The 23,390-nt window shown below is 50.7% G+C and overlaps 1 protein-coding gene across 12 annotated transcripts in view; it reads right to left on the reverse strand.

Annotated features, from left to right (window-relative positions):
• Positions 1–23,390, reverse strand: part of SLC25A48 (solute carrier family 25 member 48) — a 164,214-nt gene that overhangs the window by 10,309 nt on the left and 130,515 nt on the right. For 9 of the 12 annotated variants that reach the window (XR_002073205.2, XR_008423891.1, XR_002073204.2 and 6 more), the window contains 4 exons: positions 22,399–22,470; positions 19,494–19,752; positions 3,199–3,456; positions 661–794 (listed from right to left, as the gene is read on the reverse strand). Coding sequence is in view for 4 of the 12 variants with exons in the window: in XM_053907472.1 (XP_053763447.1) it covers positions 661–794; positions 3,199–3,456; positions 19,494–19,752; positions 22,399–22,470 (723 nt within the window). In the remaining 8 variants the exon portion in view is untranslated. The remainder of the gene's footprint in view (positions 1–660; positions 795–3,198; positions 3,457–19,493; positions 19,753–22,398; positions 22,471–23,390) is intronic. The other 3 variants (XR_008423889.1, XR_008423890.1, XR_008423892.1) reach the window with 2 other exon arrangements.

The following is a 23,390-nucleotide window of genomic DNA, read 5'->3' on the forward strand; positions in this document are numbered from 1 at the left end:
TGTTCACGGTAGGGATGATTATCCTTGGAAAAACAGAGGCCGAGCAGTGAAGCAACTTGCCTGGATGTTCCCCCCAGCTCAGGCTGCCAGGCTGCCTTTAAACTCAAGTCTGCTGACTGGAAGGGGCATGGATTTAAATGAGCCCTTTGGGTGCAGGGAAGAGGAAAGAGAAGGGAGACAAGGCCATGTTGGAGGCTGCCTCATAGTTGAGACCAGAGGTGATGGTGTAAGGACTCAAGTGGGATGAGAGAGAAGACAGACCAAGTGACCAGACACTGGGAGATGTGATGACTCAGGTAGCTCTGGGGCCCCCAGCTTGCAGGAGAGTGAGGCACTGAGCAGTGAGTGAGGAAGCAGCTCTCAGCCTATCCCTATGAAAGAGAAGCTTTGGTGACACACAGATGTGGGTCTAGGTCCTGGCTCTGCCATGCACCAGCTGTGTGACCTCAGGTAGGTTACTAGTCCTCTCTGAACCTCTGTTTCCTCCACCAGCCTGGGGCAAGGAGTAAATGAGACAAGAATCTCAAGTCGTGCTTGATATGGTAACTGTGAGCATTTTAGTTTCCTGATTCCCCTCTCTGTAACCTCATATACCCCCCAAACGTCTGGCCCACCTTCCAGGGACTGACACTGACCCCGCATGACTACTGTGGGGCTTACTTTAAGACCTTCCTTCTGGTAACTCTGGGAGATACAATCCAGGACACCTTTGTATTTGTTTAAATAAACCCCATCAGCTTGGAGTCGACTTTTCACGACATCCATAGGAGTCGCTGTCCCCCAAGAAATTGCTCCTGTAAAGAGAGAGACAAACAAGTGTCAGGGACTGGCTGGTTGGGATCTGGAGGGGATGTGGCTCCCTGCCCATTTCCACCACTAACAGGCTTAACAAGCTGCTGGGGGAAGTGGAAAGAGTTCAGTCAGGAGCTGCAAAGGTTTCTCTGAACCTCACTCGTCACTTGCTGTGTGTGGGACTTTACAGAAGTCTCTTCCTCCAGGCCTTGGGTCTGCCATCTGTAAAGTGGGGCACCAGCACCCATCTTCATGGGGTTACTGTGAGGACAAATAAATGGATGCACGTGAACATCTAGCACAGTGCCAGGCCCACAGCCAGAGCTTCCTAAGTGGATGCCTTTATTAGCAGCTTTTACTGGAGAAGCAGGAACAGGCCCCACCGATACTCTGCAGCGCCCTTCCAGGACACCAAGGGTGAGAGCCCAGAGCGACGCCTGAGCCTGAAGGCTTGCAGCTCCCCAGAGACAGAAGCGACTCTGCAAACAGAGAAGCTAAACAAACACTTGCAGGTAGGCTGCTTGCCAGGGAGGGACCAGCCCAAAGATGGAAAAGAGCAGGGGGCAGGTCTTTAGAAATCTTGTGACTTTTCCAGAGGTGTGACACAGAGGCCTTGGGACCACACAAGCCTGGCTCATCATTGGTGGAGAAGCTCAGGTGCCGCAGTTTGAGCACCTTTGTGACTTGAAAGGACTCTAGGAAAAGAATGCCAGGTTATTGTATAAACACAGAAATTGGCACATTTGTGGACAGGAAGAGAAAAACAAACTGATGCCAAAGTCCAAGGCAGCTGTTTGCAAGGTTTTGTAATTGCTGCCCAGGAGCTCCCAAAAGCGGCCCTAGCCTGCCCTGGGCCCTCTGCCCATCCCAGCCTCCAACCCCCATGGCCTCCTGCCCGTGACCCTCTGGGAACCCTCTGGACCTCCCCTTCCTCTTGACTCCTGCCAGAATAACAAAGCTGATTCTCCTGGAGTCCGTCCAGGTGCTGCCCTGGCATATTCCCTGGCTCCTTAGCCCATGGGCGAGAGTATTACAAAGTGAGGTCTGCCTACCAGGCCCCTCATACCTGCTCTCACCAGAAATGAGAGTGGATGGGGCCTTGTTTGTCCTCAGTCGGCAAGTGCTAAGCCCTTACTAGGAGCTGGCTCTGGCCAGGCCGCAGACACACGGGGGCAGCGGGCTGGACACTGGTGTTTGGTGGCTAAGACATGGGCTTTGTTAGGTGTTTGCTGAATTTTGAGCATAGCTAATGAGGAGGAGGGGGAGGAGAAGCAGGAAGTGGAGGAGCAACGACGATTTTCTTCTTTCCAGACCTTTCCCCACAGCATCACACATGCCACGTTTTCAGCCTTCTTAAGAAGCAACCCCCTGTTGGCTTCCACACCCTGCTCTGGCTCTAGCTGCATACCTCTCGACCCCGTCCCCCTCACAGCACCACCAAGCCCCTCAGAGGTGTCGTGTGTACTTGGACTGTCCTGTTTCTTCCATCCCCTTCTCTCTCGATCTCTCTTCAATTGGGTGTTCACGCCCTTCACCAACATGGGTCTTGTCACAGTCCCTGATGACCTACATATGGCTAAATCCAGGCAGCAGGAACAGCAGGTGCAAAGGCCTCGTGGTGGGGAGGAGCCAGGCACAGTCATGCCGTAGCAAGGAGACCAGCGTGGCTGAAGCATAGCACGTACAGGGGCAAGAGCAGGAGCTGAGTGCAGACGGGCAAGAGACAGCTGGATCATACAGGGACTGAAAACCACTGCAGGAACATTGATTTTTACCCTAAAGGAAATGGGGATGCTGTATGAGTTCTGAGAAGGGGGGTGAAGAAACCAGTCCATGGTCACAAGCTGAGTAAGTATGGATTTGAACTGGGATCTCACTGACTACAGAGTCCCTGCTGTACTGTCTGCATGCACTAGCTGTGTGCCTTTGGGTGGGTCACCTAGTCTCTCTGAACCTCGGTTTTCTCATCTGACAAATGGGGAGACTGATTCCTCCCTTACAGAGCTAATGAAATGCTCACATTAGAAAGGTTTGCTATGTGCCGACATTGAAAAAAGGTGAACCATGATAACAGATTTCCTTTTCAGAGCTCAAGGAGACCTGACCCAGAATGAAAGGGGAGAATATATCTTCTGACCGAAGGTTCAACGATCCCAAATAGGGACTTGCTGTTCTCATAGGTCCATAGGGAAGGAGATGCAGAAAAGAGGGAGACCATTCTCTATTCCCAGCCCTTCCTTTGTTTGGCTAGGTCTGGCATATAGCAGGTGTTTACCAAATACTCACTGGATGAGTAGCTAGGTGAACTGTGTCCTTCCCTGGGGCAGAGAAGGGCATGATGGGCTCCCCAGCCTTCCCAATACAGGGGATCAGCACAAGTGCAGGGGTCAGTATGGCTGCCCTTACCTGCCACGCCGCCCGCCAGCCACACAGCACAGAGGCTGGGGCCTGTGCAGGCTTCGGGTGTGATCCAGTCATTCAGGAACACATAGGGGATGAAGTAGAGGCAATAGCCGGGGACATCCCTCAGCAGCATGGCGCCAACACCCCGGTACATCCCTGCCAGGCCCTCGGTCCGCACGATGGTTGCAATGCAATCCACAGGCCCCTGGTAGACTGGTGGCTTCCCAAGAGTCATCGCCCTGGGTCTCAAACCAAGGTTGGCTGCAAAGACAGGGAGGAGAAGATGGCAAGCGACCTGAGGTCAAGAGACTGGTCATTCTCCGGCACCGGACCCAGCCCAGCCCACTGACAGTTTCCACTCACATGGCCTGTTGGTTTTTACCAAAACTGCTGACCTTGGCAGCTCAAACCAAGATTCTCAAGTCCCAACAGAAAGCCCCTGCCAACATGTGTAGCCAGATTGGAGACAATGCCTGCCAGGTGATAAAGTACCAGTTGCCATAGGATGTCCAGAGGTTTCTGGTCAACCATCACTATGTCTTTGTAAGCAGCAGGGACTGCAGACTGTCTAGGATCAAATATGACAAGCTGTACCAAGCTCCCTCTTAAAAAAGAGGTTGCAAAGTCCCATATATTCTGTGTGTGTGTGTGTGTGTGTGTGTGTGTGTGTGTGTGTGTTGTCTGTGGGTGTGGGTGTGTGTACTTGTGCACAGTGTGGTAAAAGAGCATAAGAGATTTGGACCCAGACTATTCTGGTTCCAAATCCTGAACCCACTACTTAAAAACCTTTCAACCTTGGTAAGCTACCTTTTGTTAGCCTTTGGTTCCTTATCTTTAAAAAGAGAACAGGCCAATATTTATTGTATACAAAGTTGCCAAGAGAGTAAATCTTGAGAGTTCTCAATTCACAAACACAAATGGTAACTATATGACACGATGAACATGTTAGCTAACCTCACTTTGGTAACCATTCAACAAACACACATGTATATTAAACCTACGCAGTGTTATTTATATCAATGTTAATTATATCCTAATAAAGCTGAAAAATATTTTAAAGGAAAAAAGATAACAGGTGAATATAAATAAGGTAACACCTATAGAGTGCTCAGGTACATTGTAGGAGTGGAATAAGTTATCAACAGATTATTACTGAGACTGAGGTGACTGGCATAAGTAGGGGGCAGGATACAGGGGCTGGAGGGCCAAACATTCTGTAACTCCAGCCCTGGTCAGGCTGTGCCCTGCAACAGCTGGAGGGCAGCCCTGATGCCATTGGCTCCTCAAAGTCTAGGGGCACAGGGCCACTATCTCCTTGTCTACCTCTGGGGTGTCTACTGGCAGATTACGGGGTATGGTGTCCCTAGCTTCTTCTAGGGCTGTATGCAGCCAGCAAGCAGCGACTCCGTCTCTTCCATATAACCCTTCCAGCTGGCTCTCCCGTCTCCATCTCTGATGCTCATCTCCCCTTCCACAGACCCTTTGGCTCAGCTTTGCTTCAGGACCAGAGAGGACTCCCAGACCCACTGCAGATAAAGTGGACTCTTATTCTCAACACTCTCTTCTTGAAGAACTCACATGGCATGACCAGGAAGGACACAGAATGAAAGCCTGCCTGTGACACACACCTATTTTGCCACCTGGGTTTAGTTCCCTGAATGTGGCACCTCAGTTTGGTTTTACACACGCTGACAAAGAGGCAGCAACGTTCATTACACAGTTGAATTTCTAAGCTCCCCAAATAGTCCATCTTTATCAGATGAACGGTTGAGAGAAAATACTCAGCTTCATGATTCCAGAGTCCAAACTGCAGATTTGAGAATCAGGTGCAACCTGTCCTTTTACCCCTCCCAGAAGGAGGTGGGGTACAGGGGGAACTTCCTATCTGCCTGTGAAGTGTGCCTGAACAAATGAATCCCACATTTTCTTTTTGTGTGGGGGGGAAGAGAGTCATAATCACTGTCATGTGTGCTTGGCCAACTACAGTGTGGGCAGGAGGCAGAGTCCCATCCACTTTCATAGCAGATCCCCCAGGGAGTGAGCAGGGGTCGTGGCCACTTTTGGGGGCAAAGGGTCCACTGAGCTCAGAGCAAGGTCAGACACTATGGTCTTTGGAAGCCCACTGAGAGGTCACTGGACACCCCTTCCTTTCCCAAATCCACTATAATGCTGCTAGGGTCATCCTGGGAAATTTGGGTATGAAACAGAACAGATGTAAATGTACCAACATATAAACTTTACCTGTGTCATGCTTATGTCCAAATAACAGTGACCTGACCCAGGAGTCAAGGTGTTCATGAATCAACTGAAGGTATGATGTGGCTTTCAGAAGGCACTGATTGAAGGAGCGTGTCCTGATAATATTCCGCTTGTTTAGAGGCATGGATGTTTAAAAAAAATACTTGCCCAACCTCCAGCATGCCTTGTCAACAAAACACCTGAACATTTTTCCTTTTCTTCCCAGAATAAGCGATAAGGAAATTCTCTCATATATTCTCCCAGGTTTGTAACATAAGCAACCTAGCTTTCATTGCTTGAGAAATATCCATTTATGACTATGAAAGCAATATAATTGCCATGGTGACTACCATCACCTGGAATACTGACACGAATCTGAACCAGCAGCCAATGCCTTCTGGACACCAGTTGATGCTGCAAAGGCCTTGGAACTCTTTCCAGCTCCCTCATCACCAATGGTAAAGCACACACACACACATACACTTATCTGGAAATAATTTCAAATTTGTAAAAAAAAAAAAAAGTGCAAAAAAGAAAAACTGTACAAAGAACACCTTTCTATATCCTTTACCCAGATTTACCTATTGCTAACATCTTACCATTTGTAAAATGTATGGTTTGTGTGCTCTCTCTCTCTCCCCCTTCCTCCTCTGCCCTCCCTTCTCTCTCTCTCTCTTCCCCCCCTCCTCTCCCCTCCTCTCCCTTATCACTGAACAGATGCCCCTGTCCCAATGCATAAACTTTGCCTGGGCTGTGTTCTTCTCCAGGTAACAGTGACCTGACCCAGAATGAAAGGTTTCATGAATCAGCTACGGGTATGATGTGGCTTCCAGGAGTTACTGATAGGAGATGTTGGATAAAAATCTTCCTTGTTTAGAGGTGCCCATGTTGGAAAAATACTTGACAAACTTTGAACTGGCATTGTCAACGAGACCCAAGCTTGTACTTTTTTCATTCTTTTCCCCAAGGTAAGCAATGAGGAAATTCTTTTGTACATACGTGTATATATTTTTTTCACACATACATACATAATATTATTCTCTGAGCCATTTCAGGGTTAGATACAAAATGGCCTTTTACTCCTAAATGCTTCAGTATGTGTTTTCTAAGAATAGGAATATTGTCCTACCTGCTACAGTAATCAGAGTCATAATCTATATTCACAATACCTTTACCTAATATACTGTCTATACTCAAGTTATCACTTGATCTCATATTGACCTGTATGGCATTCCTTCTCTCCCAAGGGCAGGATCTTGTCTAACCAGGCACTGCATTTAGTTGTCATGACTCTTAAGCTTCCTTTATTTATTTTTTAGTAAACTCTACACCCAATGTGGGGCTTCAACCCACAACCCCAAACTCAAGAGTCTACACATTCCACCTACTGAGCCAGTCAGGCGCCCCCAGATTCCTTAACTTGGCTCATTTTTACAGCTTTTCTTTGCTTTTAATGACACAGGCATTTTTTAAGAGTATGCTGCCTCCCTTCTGATGAATAGACCCTTCCTCATTTGGGGTTTGTTTGAGGTTTCCTTGTTATCTCATTGAGATGATGCATTCTTCCACTGCACTTCCTCTCTGTTTTCACCTCTTCTCCCATGAGGACTAATGACTCTCAGGAGCCCCTGGTCGTCTTCTCTGGCCTCGTATCCTGGTTTTTATTAGTCTCCTTTTTAATTCAGATATAATTTACATTCAATAAAAGATGTTGCTTATAGGTGCACAGTTAATGAGCTGTGACAATTGCATGCACCTGGGTCAACACACCTTACTGAAAAAATGACGTCTTACACTTGAAACAAACTGTTTTGGTCCCAGTGAAGATCCCAAGCCTACCTACCCTCTCCTGCTTGCTTTACAAGGTAAAAGAACTCTGTGGCATCAATGACGTGTCACTCAGTGAGAAGCAAATCTTTCAACTGGACGATGGTTGTTAGGGCCCATCTGCATTAGCAACAGGGGCGTGATGATTCACACGGGACCACAAAGCAGAAAACAGCGGGAACTCCTATCAGCTGCTCCAGCCAAAAGATGCTCTGAGGCTGGGCCCCGGGAAGCATGGCCTAAAGAGGCGGGGCTTTGGAGGCGTGATCCAGGGAGGCAGGAAGTTGGGAGACAGGACCTGGGGAGGCGTGGCTTGACAGGCTGGTCCAGGGAGGCGCGGCTTAGGAGGCGGAGTCCAGGGGGCGGGGCTTGGAAGACAGGTCCTGGGGAGGCGTGGCTTGGCAGACCTCAGAAAAGCGCTGAATCAGAGTTCACAGTTAACTCTATTTAGAACAAACTTGGGTGACCTTTAAAAGCGGACTTGGGAGGTTGCCGGCAAGCAGCGCTGGGAAATGTGCACAACTGAAATCCTTGGACCTGCATGTTGTTTGTGGAAGGAACTGGAGAAAGGAGGTGAGATGCTGGGGTCAGTACTCTGTTCACACTGAACCACCAGCTCTGAGACTGCTGTTCCTGAACCTTCAGGGCTTGGCTTGGGGGTGTACAGGTGCATGTGAAAGGATTCACATTAGACATATTTCCTTCTAGGACAAAAGATGTTTCGTTTCTCTAATTAGAGTTTTTTGTTCTAAAATGAGGATAAATTATAAATCAAATTTTGATTTCTTATCATGAGGTTTTGCTATCTAGACCATTTTTTCTTGATATTTTTTTTCCCTAAATCAAGACCCTATTACCTTTTACTATGACAGGTGTGGATTAAATACCCGAAACACTCAGGGCATCTGTGGTTTTGTTTTCCCAAATTCAGTGAGGACAAACTCAAGCCCCCATACCAAGACAGGCAGGATGCTCAAAGTCAATGAAATAGACCCCTACCATGCTCGTCATCTTCATCCAGGAGCAGAGGAGAGCCTATACAGTCCTAAAAACATCGCTTCTCCTCCAGGCTCCCTCACCTTGTCTAGATGGGTCCCTAACATTACTCCTTAGGCCACACAGTGAGGCCGTCTGGCTCCACTGCTCCACACCAGGGTCAGGTGTCTTGCTTACTGGTCCCTGCCAGGGCCAAGAGGTTCCTCTGAAGGCAGATGCCTCTGCACGGGGTGGGGGTTTGCATGTTTGGCCAATCCTAACAGGTACCCTCGCAGCCACCTCTTGGGAGTTCTCCCACTTCAGAGGGGCTGAAGCAACCCAGACGCAGGCTGGGGTCCCCACAGATTTGCCACTGTTGCCCCTCTTCTCAGAAGCCAGGGACACAGCCACAGAATACTGCTGGGCCCTTTTGAGACACAAACACCAAACAGTTTCATCTCTTTCCCTTCTCAAATAGTGCTGTTTAAGTTCTTCAATGGGCCATGACTGTGGAAACAGGACAGTCAGCTGAAACACAATGGCGGGTCACTGATCCACAGCGGTAAGAGGACCAGCCACAAGGAACACAAAGGCCTGGCCATTCTCTGGAAGGGACAGAGCCACCAGACCTTTCCCGTGGGTGCATAGAGATGGGATGGGAACACATCATTATTTCTCAGCAGGTCATTTTCTTTCTTTCTTTCTTTCTTTTTTTTTTAAATTTTTTTTAACGTTTATTTATTTTGGAGACAGAGACAGAGCATGAACGGGGGAGGATCAGAGAGAGGGAGACACAGAATCTGAAACAGGCTCCAGGCTCTGAGCTGTCAGCACAGAGCCCGACGCGGGGCTCGAACTCACAGACCGCGAGATCATGACCTGAGCCGAAGTCGGACGCTTAACCGACTGAGCCACCCAGGCGCCCCTCAGCAGGTCATTTTCTACAGAAAATCCTTAACAAATAAGCCATCCACGGACAAGGTCCTGCTGGTCAGTGACATGCAGGTTTACCAAGTTTTCTGTGTTCAAATACTTCTAGGCTAGTGGACTAGCAAGTTGGGAGCATGGACTTATTTCAAGGGACCCACAAATCGGTTAGCATTATACATTCACATAATTCCTAAAATACCTCACATACATGTATAACCATTTTTCTCTTATGTGTAGGCGTTATTGGGGGGGACATGACAAAAATGTACCTAAATATACTAATTATCCATAGTAACTTCTTGCCATAGGTGCTCGCTTTATCCATGGACACTTAAAGTACAGCTGCTCTTCTATGGGTTGGACCCCATTTAATGTATTTTATTTTTTTTTATTTTTTATTTATTTTTTATTTATTTTATAAATTTTTTTTAATGTTTATTTATTTTTGAGACAGAGAGAGACAGAGCATGAACGGGGGAGGGGCAGAGAGAGAGGGAGACACAGAATCGGAAGCAGGCTCCAGCCTCCGAGCCATCAGCCCAGAGCCTGACGCGGGGCTCGAACTCACGGACCGCGAGATCGTGACCTGAGCTGAAGTCGGCCGCTTAACCGACTGAGCCACCCAGGCGCCCCTGTATTTTAAAGGTATTCTTAGGAAAAGCTGGGATCACCTCTCCCAGTGCCTGCAAAGGCGCTACCCCCTATTAAAAGTTCTGTTCTAGATGCTGCTGTTTTCTGAACATGTTGTTGTATCCTAACCGAGCAAGGAGTTTCCTGATGACAGGAATCCCACGCTACGGCCTGTCCTAGAGCACCGTGACCCTGTACCTGACACAGTGTCTGCTTTGTGCCTCAATATCCACTCAGTCAACACTTGAGCATCTGACCAGGCAGCTCTCAGGACTTAGGCCTCCCAAAGTTTCCCTCCCTAGCTTGGCATTCATCCAGTCCTGGTCCTGTCTGGTCCTTGTCCCTGAAGCTGTAGATACCGGAAGAAACTCCCAAATCATGGTCCCGGCTACTGCGCTATTCCAGAATGTCATGGAAGCATGCCGTACTGTGGATATACATCCTCCAGCAGACAAGCCGGGTGTAACTTCTATGATGTGGGTTTACGCAGGCTGGGCAAACCCCTCAGGGCACTTCTTCGGAATGTTACCAACCGGGAAGCTCTCGTTCACTTCCTGTTTCCAATGAGTCCAGCAGTTTCCTTATGGTCTGAAGAGTCCAAGACAGGCAGATGGTTTAGTAGAAAGAGCCCCGGATTAGAAGCAGCTGGGGTTTGCTTTGTTGCTCAATTGCCATCCACTGTACAACCTGGTGGAAAAGACTCAACCACTCTGGCCCTGAGTTTCCTCATCATCTACAAAAGGGGAAGGATAAATAGCCTGTCAATTTCTTTTGGCTTTTGTGAAAATTGAGTGAGCATGTTGACAAATGAACTTTACTTGAGGCGGATAGTCACTCCTATTTTTAGCGCCCCTATCCTGATACGACTCCAGATTCTCAAAGTGCTGGTAGTACCAACCTCGGGCAGCAGTGGCCTGCGGCCAAACCTACTGTGGGAGATTGCAGACGCCCACGCAGGGCCAGAAACTACCAATGCTAACGTCAAGTCTGAAATCAGAACACTATTTGCCCTTGTCAATTGATTTAGAGACCAAATGGATATGTCACCCAGGTATATCACCTGCACAGTGGCATGTGTTATGTTGTACGCACCTTCATTCATCTCTGCTAGCGGTGTGGGACCACAGTTTGGAAAAGATTCAGCCAAACCATCCAGAATTCAAGGACTCCTCTTGAACTACATGGCTAAAGGCCTGGCCTCTGCACACATTTCCTCCTTTCACTTTAGGGCTGCTATTGCTCCAGCCCTCACGTACCACTGGCAGTTCACAGCCTACATAAGAAGAAGGCTCAGGCTGTATGGTCCTGGCTTGTCTCCAGTCCTTTGACATGCTCCAAGGGTGCCTGTCCTCCCACACAGGCCCTCTTCTTCAGGAGTTAAATGGACCAAGATTGAGGGAGTTTAGCATCAATAATTCCTGCCCTGCAATGGCAAAGTCTTGAAAGATCTGCTCTATCAGAAGGCTGCTCCTCCCCAAGGCCAACCTGCCTGAAGAAGAGTGTTTTTCTTGGCAGCCACACATCTTTATGGTGGCAATAAAACTCTGTTGCCAAAGAGACAAACCGAGGTAGTCAGGGCCTCCCAGACATGGTTGGCGACTTTCCCAGCCGGACATCTCTGAAGATTCAGAAAAATCGGACAAGGGGCGCCTGGGTGGCGCAGTCGGTTAAGCGTCCGACTTCAGCCAGGTCACGATCTCACGGTCCGTGAGTTCGAGCCCCGCGTCAGGCTCTGGGCTGATGGCTCGGAGCCTGGAGCCTGTTTCCGATTCTGTGTCTCCCTCTCTCTCTGACCCTCCCCCGTTCATGCTCTGTCTCTCTCTGTCCCAAAAATAAAAAAATAAAAAAAATAAAAAAAAAAAAATTTTAAAAAAAAAGAAAAATCGGACAAATGGTTCTACCCCATCTTGTCATCATGCAGATCCTGAAGCCCAAACAGGCTTTGTATGCTGGTGCGTGGTTGATGATCTTGCCTGCCCAGATCTAGCCCTCACGTGGCCCTCCCTGCTGTCACCACTCCAGCCCTATTTATCTCACCTAGGCATGTTCGGAAATCAGGACCTTCTTCTCCTCAAATCCTGGCCACACTCTCCCCTTCGTTCTGTTCATATAATCTTGAACATGGTAGAGTCAGGCCTTCCAATGAGGGCTCCCTCAACCTCCTTCCTCTGGCCCTGCATCATCTGCTTTGCTCTTCTCTCACAACCTGGAAACGGAAAGGCTTTTTCCTTCCCCACCCTTTGGTCTCTGTCCCCAGTGTCACGTCCTCTTCAGCAATTCTCCCCTCTTGATTCCCTTTACACGATATTGGTGACAGGGGCCTCCCAGGACTCTGCCTCCAGGGACCATGGAGGTGGACAGCCGGGAGCAATGCCCCGAGACACCATGTAACAGCTGAGGGAGCACAGACACGTCACACGACCTGAGCCTCAGTTTCTCTATCTGTAAGATACAGAGAATGGTATGATGATTTAAAGGCGGGGTGCACGTGGTAGGGGCTCAGTAACTGCTGACTGTACAGCTGCTGGTGTTGTGGGAGCTCCTTCCTAGCATTTTCCCACTCATCTCCACCCTCTTCCTTTCTGCGGCTCACCTCAGCTGTCACTTTGCTGTCACACCCCTGACTATTGCTCCCACCCTGATATTCCAGCTGCAGTACCTCGCACAGGAACCCAGCCAAACTCAACATGTTCTCACTCATGCCTGCCCTCCTGCCAGTCTCCAAAACTGCAGCAGGGACAAGAAGTGTATACGGGTCACCTGCTCCACGCCAAGCGCGGCCTCAACATACTTCACGTGCCGCTTAATTCCCCGTGTGGGAGGCTTCCTCCCTGACAGTCACCCAAATGGCAAGTCCTGGGTCATTTTAGACACTTCCCTCTCTCCTGCTTGGCCCACTGATTCTCCATCACAGATGCCTCCCATGGACCACTCCCCTCTGTCCCCAAAGCCCTGGGCCCCCTGTTCCCTGGTCTAAGGCTACAGCCCCCAAAACAACCCATTCACCTCTCCTTCTTCTGAAGGCCGGATCCACCTTCCTACCACACAGCTCTGCATGGTCATTCTGGTGTCCAATATGCCTCTCTGCCTGCTGAAGGGCACCTTAGCCCACCCTCGGGTAAGAAATCCAAGCTGTTCAGGGGCGCCTGGGTGGCTCAGTTGGTTAAGTGTCCAAATTCAGCTCAGGTCTTGATCTCACAGTTCGTGAGTTCGAGCCCTACATCAGGCTCTGTGCTGACGGCTCAGAACCTGGAGCCTGCTTCGGATTCTGTGTCTTCCTCTCTCTCTGCCCCTCCCCCACTCACACTCTGTCTCTCTCAAAAATAAACATTAAAAAATTAAAAAAAAAAAAAAAAAAAAAGAAATCCAAGATGTTCACAACTCACCCTGCACCTTCCCCTCCCTGCCTCAACCAAGAACGGTTCACTCGTTCTGTCACATGCCTGCTTTTTCCCGCCTCTGACCCTGTCCCTACAGGTTTCCTCTGTTTGAAACCCCTCTCCATCACCACATTTTCCTCTCCAAAGCCTAGCCAATATTCAAACACCCCATCAATGGCCACTTGCTCTCTGGAGTCTTCCTGACCTGCAGAGCCAGACTCCGAGGTGCCAGAGCCTTCCATAGGCCCTTCTCATTTTGCTACACCCCACCAGACTGTGTGCTCCCTGGAGGCAGGGGCTGTGCATCTGATACCTCTGATTTATCTACTCTGCATGGCTCACAGCAAGAGCTCAGGAAAGGCTTGTGAATGAAAGAATCAGAGACTGTGTTCCAACAGGTATAACACTCAGCTCTCTGCCTTCAACTGGGCCTGGTGAAATTAGAGGCTGGTCAGCACAGAGTTAATGCTGAGCCCTCCTCCTCTAGGCCCCAAACTCTGCCCTCCTGGGGGGGTTGAGGTCTTTGTGATACGCACATTAATCAGGCTCTTGGTTAAAACACAGACCTGAAAGCTCGAAGATGGAGAAGTGAGTGTGAATGGCCATAGACCTCCAGGATATGACTTGGCCCAGGCGGCAGAGGGATTGCTGGCCTCTGGGACCACAGCCCTGAATTCCAGTTCAGGCCTGGTAGGGCACCCAGGGAGGCTCATGCCCACACACAGGGTAAGGATGACTTAAAAGGGAGGGTTTCTTCACAGGTGCCTTACAGTCCAGGCCACATCCAGCTGAACCCAGGCCAGCCTTTCCTTGCTGGCCAGGCAGCAGGGGCACCAACAGAAAACCTCTGGTAAGTTACAAGAGTTTTCGTGCGGGGTAACTGCTGTTTAGTATGCAGCGGCAGTCAGAGCCAGACAGAACTTCCCTCTCAACTTCGGCAACTGCTGATGTAATTTGGTAAAACGCTTCTGTAGAACAATTTCACAGTATGTGCCAAGAATCTTAAAAATGACCAGAACTTTTGACTCATTCATGAATCAAAGAGCCCACACATTTAGGGAAACAACCCTAACTGAAAGCAACTCCTTATGGACGCGTTGCCTGAGCACATTACTATTTTCAAAAGAGAACAAACGGTCAAAAACCTAAACGTCCATCACGGGAAAGGTGGTTACAGAAGTTTAATAGTACAGCTAACACTTATTTCATGTTTTCAACGAGCTAGGCATTGTGCTAAAATAGTCACGTGTGATACATCATTCCGTTCTACCCCTGTTATGAAGTAGCTAGTATGGTTATGCCTGCTTTGCCGATGAGGAAACTGAGGCTGGGTGACGTTAGGAGAGCTACCCAGGGGTCCTGGGTTCTCATGGAGATAGGATTAGAAGCAGGCAGTCTAACTCCAGAAACTGCATTTTTGCCACACTGTATCATCCCTCTCGATACATGTGTGTCTGTGGGCCTTGTGTGCACAGAGATGCACATCGATTTTAAATATTAGTCATCTATTTTAAGTAATTTTATATGCCATTTTCATAAATGGAAAATATTTGTTATAATATTGACTTAAAACAGAATATGAAACTGTCTACATAAGGACAACCTCTTAAAATATTTTAATTAAAATACTTTATATTTAAATATTTGATTAAAATATATACTTTATTTAGAAAAAGACACACATTACTGTAGTAACAGTGATTATATTTGGACATTCTCCCTCTACATTTAATGTTCTGTCTTATGTACATTTTTTTTTTAAGTTTATTCATTTATTTTGAAAGACAAACTACAAGTCAGGGAGAGCCAGAGACGCAAGGGGAGGGAGGGAGGGAGGGAGTGAAGGGGGAGTGGGGGGGGAGGGGGGGAGGGAGGGAGGGAGGGAGGGAGAGAGAGAGAGAGAGAGAGATTGAGAGATTGAGAGAGAATCCCAAGCAGGCTCTGCACTGTCAGCACAGAGCCTGATGCGGGGCTCGAACCCACAAACTGTGAGATCAGGACCTGAGCCCAAGACAAGAGACAGACACTTAACTGACTGAGCCACCCAGGAGCTTCATGTCTTTTGTACCTTTTCAACCACGGGTCACCACTGGTAGATAATCAGGATGAGCTCCCTGGTGCTATATTTGCAAGCCTTCAGCTGAGCTGAACTCTGACCTTGACGTGGCCTCCATTCTACCTGTCACATGTCCCAAAGCAAAGATGCCAGAGACCCCCCCGCACCCAGCTTCAGTATATGGGCACAGTCTCTCACGGCCCATCGTCTCTACCCAGGAAGTGGTTTGGACAATTCTGGGGTAAAGCCACAAACCGTGGACAATCCCACAAGCCCTGCCCAAGGCTGCCTGCAAATGCCCAGCTCAGCACAGTCACCACACGGAGCGGGCCTGACCCAGAACCAAGACCACAAGCTGCTAAGTCAGGACCAGCCACACGCTGATCCAGTCCACACAGTGCTTCGGGCTTCACAGCGTTGTGTTTGTGTCTGGTTTTGCTTTTAATTAGTTTGCCTGACAATTTCCAATCCAGGCCATGCGGCAACTGGGACCTGGGATGGGGTCATAGCTGACCCCTCAGACAGGATGTGAGCCACCCTTGCCACAGTCCCCACCACTCCCTGCTGCCTTCCCTGGCACCAAAGCTGACTCGTGCTTGAGCTGCTGCTTTTGCAACGGCAGTGATAGCAAAAGTGAAACGTGTTCTGTGTCCACGTTTCAGTCAAAAGAGGAAAAATGAAATGTAGATTAGGAGGGCTGTGGGTGTCAAGGAAAACGGAAGTGGGTACATTTTCCAGGCACCTCTGCTCACTTATGGTACCTCCCAGGTCTCAGTGAGTCTTTGAGCCTTCCATCTCTGGCCTAGAGGGTTTCTGAGGGACGAGGAAAAGAAAGCCGCGTCCTTCCGCTTTCCTGGAGAGGCTCCTGGCGCAAAGTATTGCCTGGTGACACAGGGCCAGCCTCTTCTGCTCCATACCCTGCAGCATGATAGCTACCAAAGACCTCCCCCCAGCCCCACCCCCGCTCTCCCACCCCAGGCAGCTGGACTGGGGGTGAACAACAGACCAGGCAGACACAGAATTCACACCCATCCCTTGGATTCCAGGAGCGGGGCCTATTACTTTAAACAATGTCCTTTTGGAGACATGCTCCCAGCCCACTTTCTCCCTCAAGACCGATGCTAGATTTGTGGTAACTTTGTGCCAAGGCCCGAGGAGTGTTATCAAAGCTGCTTCTACATCCGGGCAGACAAAGAAACAGCACCAGTGGGCCCTGAGTCACTCCACTTCCCCCCGGGGGAGGAACCTCAGGACATGCCTCGGGCTCCCCTTTGTAAAGGTCTAGGAACGGGGTTGCTAGGAAGATGAGACTCACACAGAGCTCTTCACATGGTGCCTGGCACAGGATACAGGTTCAGTAAATACTAGCTACTCAGCCCCCACTGCTGTGATCTGGCTGAGCCCAGACGAGAGGCTTAGGGAGCACAGCTCAGGCGGATGCTGCATTCCTAGTTTCTACCCTCCCTGCACTTGCTCAGGTAAACCGCCTCTGTCCTCACACCTGCCAGCTAAGCCCCAGGGGGCCCAGGTGCTAAGACTTAGAACTGCAGAGCTGAGAAATGTTTGCCTGCAGGAAATTCCCCTGTCCTCTTATTAAGAGCCTCCCCTGAGCCCACAAAAGGCCAGTTTCCTGGCACATTGAAAAGGACAGAATAAACACATGTTCATTTTCTGTTGCTGCCTCGAGGGATTGACTAAAGACAACGAGTTTCCTTCGGGCATTCCGGATGAATTCACCATAGAAGGCTATGGGCAGGGTTCCACCCATACAGGAGTTGGGCCGAGAAATCACATCCCTCCTCCTCCTCCGCATCCTGGTGGAGAGGGACAGGGAGGGCACACTGGTCTCCATGTTGTCACTGCTCGGAGAGCTTATCCAGGAGACAAGGCCCCAGAAGGGTCTGGACTTCCCAGGTGGGCAGTTTGGGAGGACTACAGCCTGGGAGGGCTATAGCCTGGGAGGGCTATACGTCAGGCTCTCTTGGTTGCTGGTGAGCAAGCACAGGTGACCCTCAGTGCTGTGCTGGCCCACAGCACATGCATACCTAGTGTGCTGGGTAAATGAACAGGGCTAACAGCTATACAGACCTTACAGTGTCGAGCTGGGGTGTGAGTTGAATGGCACACACACGGTCAGGCATACAGTGAGCTGTTGCAGCTGCCCAGCTCCCTAAAACTGGCTGGTTGCACCCAGCTTTGGGACCCTTCTTGGGTCTGGCCCTTCCTGGACTGTCTCCCATCCTTCCTCCAGGAGCCAGAGGCTTTTAGCCTGGCCTCAAGATCCCCTGTGGTTCAGGCCTGCCAGGTTATAGCCACCATTCTAGCACCCTCTGTGGGGAAGGTTGGGGGTGGGAGAGGGCAGGACAGAGGATGGAATCACTTAATTTGCCTCCAAATGTCCCAGGCTTTCCTAAGGAAGGCATTTCTTGAGAAACACCTCCCCCGGTGTCCGGGCTGGCTGTGCCTCGCCTCCCCCAGTAGGCACATGCACGCCTAGCCCTTTTTCCTCCCTTTCCGGGGTCAAAGTGCCCAGGTTGTGAAGGACGCAGGTCTGCCCCCAGGAGCAGAAGACTCATCAATGGTAAATCTTCCAACGTCCGATCCCAAAGAGTTTTAAGACTTAAGGAGAGAGTTCCTCTCTGCCTGAGATGGACATAAAGCTTTCCTGAAATAGGACAGAGAAAACACCAGGCTGGGAGCCAGGACTCCCTGTTCTCAGTCTGTTCATGATGTTCATTCCTCTACATCTTTGCTTTTGCCTCTGGGACAGGACCAGATCAGCAAGCTTCAGACATTTCTGTGAGGTGCAATGCTTCGACTCAACTAAATTGTACCAAGACATGACTCAGTATGTCAAACAGGTGGAGGTGGGATCCCCTTGCCCCGCAGGTCTCTTAGTGGTCCCAACACGGGTGTGCTGTAACCCTCCAGAGGAGCCAACCTGTTTGTTGCCCTGTGTCACCCACATGATGACAGTGACTGTGGGCCTGGGGGGTACTGAGAATCCTTGAGCCATGACGCAACTGGTTAGGGCAGCTGGTCCCAGGCCCTCCACATGCCCCAGTGGGGATACCAGCATCATGCTCAGGGAATGTACAGCCTTGTCCCGAATACATCCTGGGCTGGACAAGATGTGCGGGCTGAATCAAGGCAGAAGAGCTGCTGGGCTGGCTGGAATGCTCCCCAGTGTATTACGGGGCTTTGACTGTAGAGCCCAGCTGAGCCCCAGCCTCTGAGGGCAGAGACGTCACATACAGGTCATTCAAAAGGCTGCCAGGGAGAGGAGTCTTATCCACGAGAGCTGTCAGCCCAGACCAGACATCTGAGGTGTCAGGAAGCACCACAGATCCAGCCCTTCCATTATACAGAAAGGAGACGGTGGCCCAGGCAGGGGCGTATCTTACCCTGACGAGACAGAGTGCAGTCAGAGTCAAGAACCGTACGTGGAGGGATTGAAACCTAAGGCCCCCAGCTTATCCTTCCGTGCAAGCTGGCACTTTCTACTCTGCACACCAAGTGCCTTCCCGTTCTTTCCATCCTCCTTTATCAAAACCACTCCCAGGAAAAGACACAGAAACTCCTTTCTCAGCAGAGAGGAAGCAGCAGACTCAGCATGTGGTACAGGGTTGCTGTGTAGCACACCAAGAAATGAAGCTCTAACTACAAAGTCAAGGAGGGGGAGAGGAGTGACCCCTCACCCCCTACAGCTGGTGGTCTAGGTATGAGACGTCCTGGCTGCACACCCTGGTGTTGTGGACAAGTGTGTGGGTTTGAGATCCGTCTGTGAGTTCCTCAGGTCCCCATGCCTGATTTAATGCTCTGGGATGCTCTTTGAAAATTCTTAATAATTTTTCGATAAGGAATCCCACATTTTCCTCCCACACTGGACACTGCAAATTATGTAGCTGCTCCTCACCCACCGATCATTAGCTGTGTGGCCTTGTATAGGTGTCTCAACCTCTGAGAGACTTGGTTTTCTCCTCTGCAAAATGGATGCAGTAATAGCACCTGCCTTACACAATTGTTATGAAGACCAATTAAGTGAACATACACAGGGCTCTAGGTAGGCGCCTGGCACAGAACAATTGATTAATCATCTAATTAATGATTGATACTACAGATAAGAAGAATAATTATAGACTATCACGTGACCATGCAGATGCTCTGCTCAATGAAAAGGATATTAACAGCTGCATCCCAGACCGGCGAACCAGCCAAGGGTCGCAGGTACCCAGGCATCAGGACCCCTCCCCTACTCTTACCTTCCTGAAATGGCTGTGTTTGCATCTGCAGCCGGATCTTGATGAGGTCTACGGGCGTGCCCAGCCCCACAGAGACCACGCCAGCCACCATGCTGGCCAGGAGAAGGTCAGACAGGGTGCCGGACGGGCTGGCCCCGGGCTCCCTGCAGTGGTGCTGGCTGAGGAACCTCTGCGTGTTACTGAAGACCCCAAACACCGCAGAGTTGTAGACCGCGATGCTGGCAAGGGGAAAGGACATGCCCTTGAAGAAGCCGAAGACCTGTGGGAAAACGAGGGCAGTGGAGCATGAGGGCCCGGGGATGTCTGCAGGCCAAGGCGCCGAGCTCCCCACGCTGCGCTCCGCACAGTCCCTGCCCGCCTGGGAGCCCGCAGGCTGGTGAGGTGACACTACAGGAAAAATAAATCATTATGACAGCGACAAGAATACAAGAGGATGCTGAGTGATAGGAGAGCCATGGCAGGTGAGGGGGTGCTCTCCAGGGCACTCTTGCCCTGGGCGGAGAAATCAGCGCGTGTATGCAGTTTTGTTTCCTGAGTCTAGGTGTCCTGGGCCTGGAATCCGTATTTGCCACCAGGGTGGCTGTGTTCTTGAGCTGGACGGATACCAGGCTGCGAGGAGCCCTAGAGGGTAGCACAGACTTGCCAAGCACCATTCTCTGAAACATCTGCCAGGTGCCAGGGGGACATGGGGACACCATAAGAATCCTCACTGCCCTCACTGAGCCTATGCTCTGGGTGCAGGAAAGGGGAGGCGGACAGGGCCAGACAAACTGACAGGTGACTAAAATTCAATGTGCCAAGCCTATGGGGAGGGTCTAAGGGGAGCAGAGTCCTCAGAAGGTTTCTGCACATACACAGAAACCACAGGAGAGGGGGCTGCAGGCTGAGGAGAGGGTCCTTTCCACACTGCACTCTTTTTTAAAAAAATTTTTTTTAATGTTTATTTTTGAGACAGGGAGAGAGTGACGGAGGGAGAGAGGGAGGGAGAGACAGAGAACGAGCTGGGGAGGGGCAGAGAGAGAGGGAGACACAGAATTTGAGCTGTCAGCCCAGAGCCCAGTGCAGGGCTTAAACCCACAAACTGTGAGGTCATGACCTGAGCCTAAGTCGGACAGCTAACCGACTGAGCCACCCAGGCTCCCCTCCACCCTGCACTCTTGAGGAACATCACAGACACTCCTCCGAAACCTAGAAAATTCCAGAGGCCCTTGGAGGAGTTAGGCCAGCACATACTTTTAGCTCTGTGCCAAAAGCGAAAAAGCACCAGGAAGCTGTTGTACAAACTCCAGGACCAACACAAACCTGCTAATCCTGACCTAGGTGTTTGCGCCCTGTCAGAGGCAGGACGCCTCCCACGCACACGTTCACACACAGCCTGCCTCAGGTCCTCCCTCCAAGACAAGCTCCTCCAGATAATGTGGGACATCACTTAGCCCCAAAGTGCTGAGTCTCCAAGGAACGCCCACAGTTCCCACAAAACCCCCGGCGCTGGGACATTGGCTGGCAGGCAATGGGGACCATGTGTGCCAAAAAGCAGAATTGATGGCCACCTTTCAGGGGAGTGACGAATTGCACATCGCCGGGAACAGCGAGAGTGAGGTTTGTAGTCCGTTGTCAAGCAGCCTATCAAGAGAGTTAGAACACCCAAACAAAAAACACACCTCTGAGGAAAATCTCCGAGCGCAGATGGATGGGAGGCTCCCGAGCCCCAGGGCACCTCCTATGATGGAGGCCGTGGAAAAGGTGGTGGTCAGCAATGGGGCCACGTTTCCAGGGACTCAAGGGAAAGCCCAGGGCTGCCACGGGGCTTGTAACTGACCGCTTCTTTAAACTGTCATTTCAGGGGCGCCTGGGTGGCTCAGTCAGTTAAGCGTCCGACTTCGGCTCAGGTCACGATCTCACAGTTCGTGAGTTCGAGCCCCACATCGGGCTCTGGGCTGACGGCTCAGAGCCTGGAGCCTGTTTCAGGTTCTGTGTCTCCCTCTCTCTGACCCTCCCCCATCATGCTCTCTCTCTCTCTCTGTCTCAAAAATAAATAAACAAATAAATTGTCATTTCATCACAAATCAGAAAATGTATTTTAAACTCCCCAAAGAGGGGCCTGAGAAAGTCTTCGGAAAGCACACGCTAATTCTCAAGAAGGGTACCTGATACCCTCTATAAAATATTATTCAAAACTGGGGCACCTGGGTGGCTCAGTCAGTTAGGTGTGTGACTTTGGATTTCAGCTCACGTCATGATCTCAGGGTTTGTGAGTTCGAGCCCTGAGTCAGGCTCTGCGCTGACAGGGTGGGACCTGCTTGGGATTCTCTCTCTGTCTCTCTCTGGCCCTCCCCCGCTCATATGCATGTGTGTGCTCTCTCTCTCTCAAAAATAAACAAACTTAAAAAAATATTATTCAGTTTTCCCCTTGGAAAAGGAAAATCTTGGGCCTCCTGGTCTCAAGAAACCTGAGGTACAAGTCAGTGCTGGACATCTGGAATCAGAAGGGCCTGGCTCCCGCCACAGGAAGGGAAGCCAGTGAGCGCGTGGTTTAGTGGCCTCTCGTTTGGCTTTGAAAATGGACGGGTCACCCTGTTTTCACAGGACTTCTCCTTCCTGTGACTCCAAATTCCTGAGAATTTCTCCAGAGAGGTTACACAAAATCGGGTCTCTCTCCAGTAACACTGCACGAGGTGGCAGGGTTAAGTTTAGGTGACGCACGACACTTGAGGTGTGGTGGTGTGAGATGAGGAGGGAGGAGGCAACGCTGAGCCAAAAGCAATGATCAGGCCTCCTCCCCGATGGGCTGGCATCAGGACCGTGGCCACGGTGTCCGGGGCCTGGGCAGGCTTCGAGCCGTTCGTTCGTGGGAGTCCCTGGCGGGTGTGGCTCCAGGCCCTGCCCCGGGGCGGGGGGCACTTACACTCTCCCTCCTGTACACCGTGCGGATGCAGCTGATGGTGTCCCCATAGTTGACGCCGGCCTGCAGGCGAGTCTGCGGAGAGATGCAGTGACGTGAGGGCCCAGGCCGGGATTATTCACATCCCCGCTGCCCCAGAGACGCTGACCTTGTGGCGCCGGGGCCCGGAGAGGGGAAGGCCCTGCCCCAAGTGACCTGGCCGGTGAGGAGGGCTGGGTTTCTGTCTGCACCAGGCCTGTGCTCTGTCCTCTACCCTCACCGCGTCCCTCAATGTCCCATTCAGAGCTTGCTGAACATAGCGTAAGTCTTCCTGGTCTGAGAGAAGAACAAAGGCCCGTTTGTTGTTCCAAAGTGATGCCTGAATGATCAACATGTGATCCCTGTCTCTTGACTACAAAAACTAATCTGTGGCCCTGCTCTGTCTGCTGTCCACACTCTGCTATCCTCAGTCCGCAGAGCGACTTGTCCTTCTCACCCCCTGGAACCCCCGCATCTCCCCGCTGGAGGATGGGCTGGTCTCCCCACTGGCCTGCTGCTTCCCTCCCACCCCTTCACCTGCATCTGCACAGCAGTCACGCTGTTCTCTTCCAACCACAGTGAATCGCACCACTGCCATTCAAAGTTCACTGGTGGCTTCCCAGCAAACCTAGAGTAAACCCCACCCTCTCTGCCAGTGCCCAGGAGGCCTGGGACAGCCTGCCTCTCACCCTTGCATGTCATTTTCTCCATGCCCCTGCCGTCTGTGCCCACCACGTGGCATGTCCCCAAGTCCTTAGAATGTCCCTTTCCCCCTTCCCCTCCCTGCCTGAAATTGCTATCAGCCTTTCCTTCCCCCCAGAAGGCTCTTCCTCCAGCTCCTGCTCATCTTTTCGGTCTGAACTTAAATGTTGCAATGGTGTCCTTTCTCTGTTTAATTATGGCTTATTTGGGCTCCCTCTCTATGGCAGCGTCGTCTCATATTTCCCTCCTGTCCCCAAGCTGAGCATGGCCCTAGC

Source organism: Panthera pardus, unplaced genomic scaffold (assembly GCF_024362965.1).
Source record: "Panthera pardus isolate Hobbes unplaced genomic scaffold, ASM2436296v1 HiC_scaffold_2, whole genome shotgun sequence".
NCBI classification, from domain to species: domain Eukaryota; kingdom Metazoa; phylum Chordata; class Mammalia; order Carnivora; family Felidae; genus Panthera; species Panthera pardus.